At 43.6% G+C, this 3,739-nt stretch overlaps 1 protein-coding gene across 1 annotated transcript; it reads right to left on the reverse strand.

Moving 5' to 3' along the window:
• Positions 1 to 620: 620 nt before the first annotated feature.
• Positions 621 to 2,575, reverse strand: LOC121680410. Its single transcript, XM_042059776.1, has 3 exons — positions 2,456 to 2,575; positions 2,315 to 2,368; positions 621 to 2,217 (listed from the first exon to the last, which is right to left on the reverse strand). Exons 1-3 carry the CDS (start codon positions 2,511 to 2,513, stop codon positions 734 to 736), a joined length of 1,596 nt encoding a protein of 531 aa, XP_041915710.1. The 5' UTR covers positions 2,514 to 2,575; the 3' UTR covers positions 621 to 733.
• Positions 2,576 to 3,739: the final 1,164 nt, after the last annotated feature.

The following is a 3,739-nucleotide window of genomic DNA, read 5'->3' on the forward strand; positions in this document are numbered from 1 at the left end:
TGCCAGTGTTGGTGAGACTCTGTGCCTGTGTACATTCCTCTCTCTGAGAGTTGGTCTGTGAATATGAATGTAAGCTAATGCCGAACTTAGCCCCGCCTACAACATTTGAGGTCTGGAAGTTCGGTATGGCATTGCTCCATTGTGGATCAACTATGCTCGAACCAGAGCTGTTTGGACCAATCAAATTGGACTTTACAATGATGATGACAGGTGAGCAACAGTGCCTTGTCTATCACGTCACCTGAGCATACTTAGGTTGATTTTGTATACAACAAAAATGCTGTGGCTAGAAGGAGACAGATGGCTTCTAAGACCCCATATAGAAAAATGCATATTATTTCCATGAGGTTTTTTCACTGAAAACGATTATTGTATGTATGTATTATTGAATCTGAGTATGACGTGTCAGGCTAACTCTTTAGGTAATTTTATTCGGTAATGTAATTTATTTCTTTGTGTAGTAGGTGGCAGCATCATGTGCCATGTGTGATGTGAAACAATGAATTCCAGTCAGAAATAATAATAAAATAATTGGATTTTTATTAAATTATAGTAAAAAGGAATTCATGACATTAAATATATTCTTTATTGAATAAAACATAAATAAGAATTCTTCTCTTGTTTCAGTCGAGCATCACACCCACTCGATTTTCCCTCGAGCCAGCATAACTCATCAAACTTCCCCCCTTCGTCCAGTCCGGTCTCCCACCAGTTGTCCTCCCTCGGCCACGGCTCATGTAGCAGGTGCATGATCCGGCACGTTGCTTGGTTTTGGCCAGTCCTGAGACTTCTTGGCAGCCTCCTTTGGAGTTGGTTTTAGGTGCTTGAGTTTCTGAAGCTCGTCTCTGAGCCTAGAGAAGACTTGTGCAAAGTGCTTCAACTGCTGTCCAAGATTTCTTTTGGGTTGCAGACCATTGGGCATCTCGTTGGCCTTCTTGTTCGTGGACTTTTTGGAGGAGTCCTTGTGCTGACCCTTTGCCTCATCTTCAGGCACCTTTGAGCTGCCTGCTTTCCTGTCGGTGTCTGGCCCCTCCTTCTCTCCATCACCAGACTTGGTTGTTTTCTCGATCAGGCTTGTCGCCTTCTTGTGCCGTTTCTCCTTCCTCTCTTTCTCACCCTTGCCATGCTTGCGTTTTCTCTTCTTGTCTTTGCGCCTGTCAGCATTCTCTGGGACGCTGTTGCTCGGTTTCTTGGGCAGTTTGGCTTCTGCCTTGCCCACCTCAACCGGAGCAGTCTTCAGTACCTCTTGGGAGGCATTTGTGTCTGCAGGTTTGGCCTCAGCATCCTCCATGGCACCATACAGCTGCTGTATCTTGGTGTCACCCTGACTTTTGGGCTTGACCACCAGGGTGTCCTTTGAACCGCTGGTGCCTGGTTGCTGGGGTTCAATCTTGACGTTTGGCTGGCCAGCCTGTGCCTGTTTGGCCTCTGCAACCGCTGTGGATGAGCTTTCCTCTGGCTTTAGTGACTCAGTAGTCACACCGCTTGGGGCACACACGGCCACTTCAGCGTGAGCCTGGCTCTCCTGCTGGCTCTCCTGGGCTGGAAGCTTTGCCATTGGGGCTGGTCTCATCAGGCCAGTGCTGCTCAGTCCAGCAGCCAGCTCCTCAATTGATGGCAACTGCGGCATGCTGATGAGCTGAGCAAGTTCGCTTGGTGCTGCCACTGGATTGAAGGGCACTAAGCCAGTGGAATCCATCGGCATCAAGGGTGTTTGTAGATATGGATCAGGGGGCATAGAGTTGCCATGAGGTAGGCCTCCGTTGTCCACCAACATGAAGGGTGCCTGCAACTGTAGGTCGAAAGGCACAGCAGTACCACACTGCTGCCTGTTGGCATCCACATATATGATGGGGGCTTGGATGTGTGGACCATAGGGCACAGGGACACTATACTGTGGGCCTGCACCACCCATAGCCACAAGGGGTGCTTGCAGCTGTGGATGGAAGGTCACAAAAGTGCCACGCTGTTGACCACTAGGATCCACAAACATCACAGGGCTTTGTGGCAAGGGATCGAAGGCTACAGATCCATCCTGGAGGGTTATCCCTTGGTATCCCCGAGGAGGGATAGGGTAGGAGACTGGGATCTCGGTGACAGGCAGGAATTGCGGCAGAGCAGTGGGATTGCCGAACAGCCCATGGTTTTGCTGGGGCTGATATCCATACTCTGGCCAAATCACTGGCTGATTGATGACTCCAGCGCCAGGAGTAGGGGCTATTAGGGGACAAATGGTACATGTGATGAGGATTCAAACAAAATAATGTCAACATTATTTAGATATTTTTTATGTAGAATAACAACCAACACTTACCCACACCATGGAAATAGGTGCCTCCTGCCTGATTGGTAAGGATGTGCTGTATACCTAAAAGAAGGACAAAATAGATTAATTCATTGACTGAATCACATGGTATTTCACCAAAAATGTTAATAATTTAAGACCTAAAAATACCTTGATCTTGGTGAAAGCCATCTTGGGTATAGTTGGAGTAATTATATTGAAAATTCATGGTAATCTCACGATGTAAATCACAGTGTATCTCTCAGCAAGTGAAATCTGTGTAGATTGCCTTGTGAATGATTGAGAGAATTTTTCAAACGTGAACATTCTACTTTGCATAGAATTTAGAATTTAGAATTCAGAATGTTCAGAGCTTGAAAGAGGCCTAGCTGTTGCCATAGTAACGGGCTGTGGCTATCCCCTTTTTGATTTTGAAAAACTAGATTCTAACTGCAAACTTTAAAACAGGCCCTAAACTCCACTCTACATTATTGTTTTTTCGTATTGTATTTAAGTTGAGCATATAGATTTACATGGCATATCAAGCAGATCTGATAATAATAATAAAATAAAATATTAGATTTAATATAAGCCTACTGCACCCAAACTGATTTAATGTTTTTTTTTACTAGCCTATGTCTATGGAGGGCTTGGGCCTGAAACATCACATGTGGTGGTAAAAATTCTTGATGTGATGAACAAGACTTTTCTCAGTGGTTCCTCGTAGGTGGAATGAGTTGCTTAATGTTTTGCATTCTTGTGGTAGGCTAGTCTTGGGATTTTCAAGAAGTGTTTAAAGACTCATCTGTTCACCTTGCACCTAATTAATTAATTCTATTACAGAGAGCTATGGTTTGTATGTTTATGGTTCTTGTTCATATGGAAACTCATTATTGTTTAATGTAGACTTTCCAACTTTTTTCACCAAAATCGCTTCGACCGGTGAAACACTAAGATTTGGAGGAAAAAAGCCGCAGGAGGATGAAACACGTTGGGCTATCTGCACTTGAAAGAGAGAGCAGGCCCACAGCACCTCTCACATGGAATGAGAAGTATGTTGGGCTGTTCTCCTGTTGATCGCGTGTCTGAACAATAGAGACGCTGGTAAATAATTAATTGGTAACTGTTATTAGTACAAACTCGTTTAATCTGACTCCATTTAATTAATAATTTGTATCTCAAATCAATTTCCAAGTAACTAGTTTATCAGCTATAGTAGAGCATGGCATGGCATACTACGAGAATTGAAGTATACGAATGGTAGGCAAATTTTACAATTTATTTGGCACTAAGCCTTAAAAGGTAAATGTAACCAATATCACTTCAGTTAAATGTAAAAGTAAACTCACATAGTCTACTGTAACAAAGTAAAGTAACAATGTAGCAAACAAAGGAACAAAGGAAGCTTACCAAAACACAACTTAAAGCAACACCAAAGATTTTTTTGTACCTTAA

Source organism: Alosa sapidissima, chromosome 13 (genome assembly GCF_018492685.1).
Source record: "Alosa sapidissima isolate fAloSap1 chromosome 13, fAloSap1.pri, whole genome shotgun sequence".
In the NCBI taxonomy this organism is placed as follows: Eukaryota; Metazoa; Chordata; class Actinopteri; order Clupeiformes; family Clupeidae; genus Alosa; species Alosa sapidissima.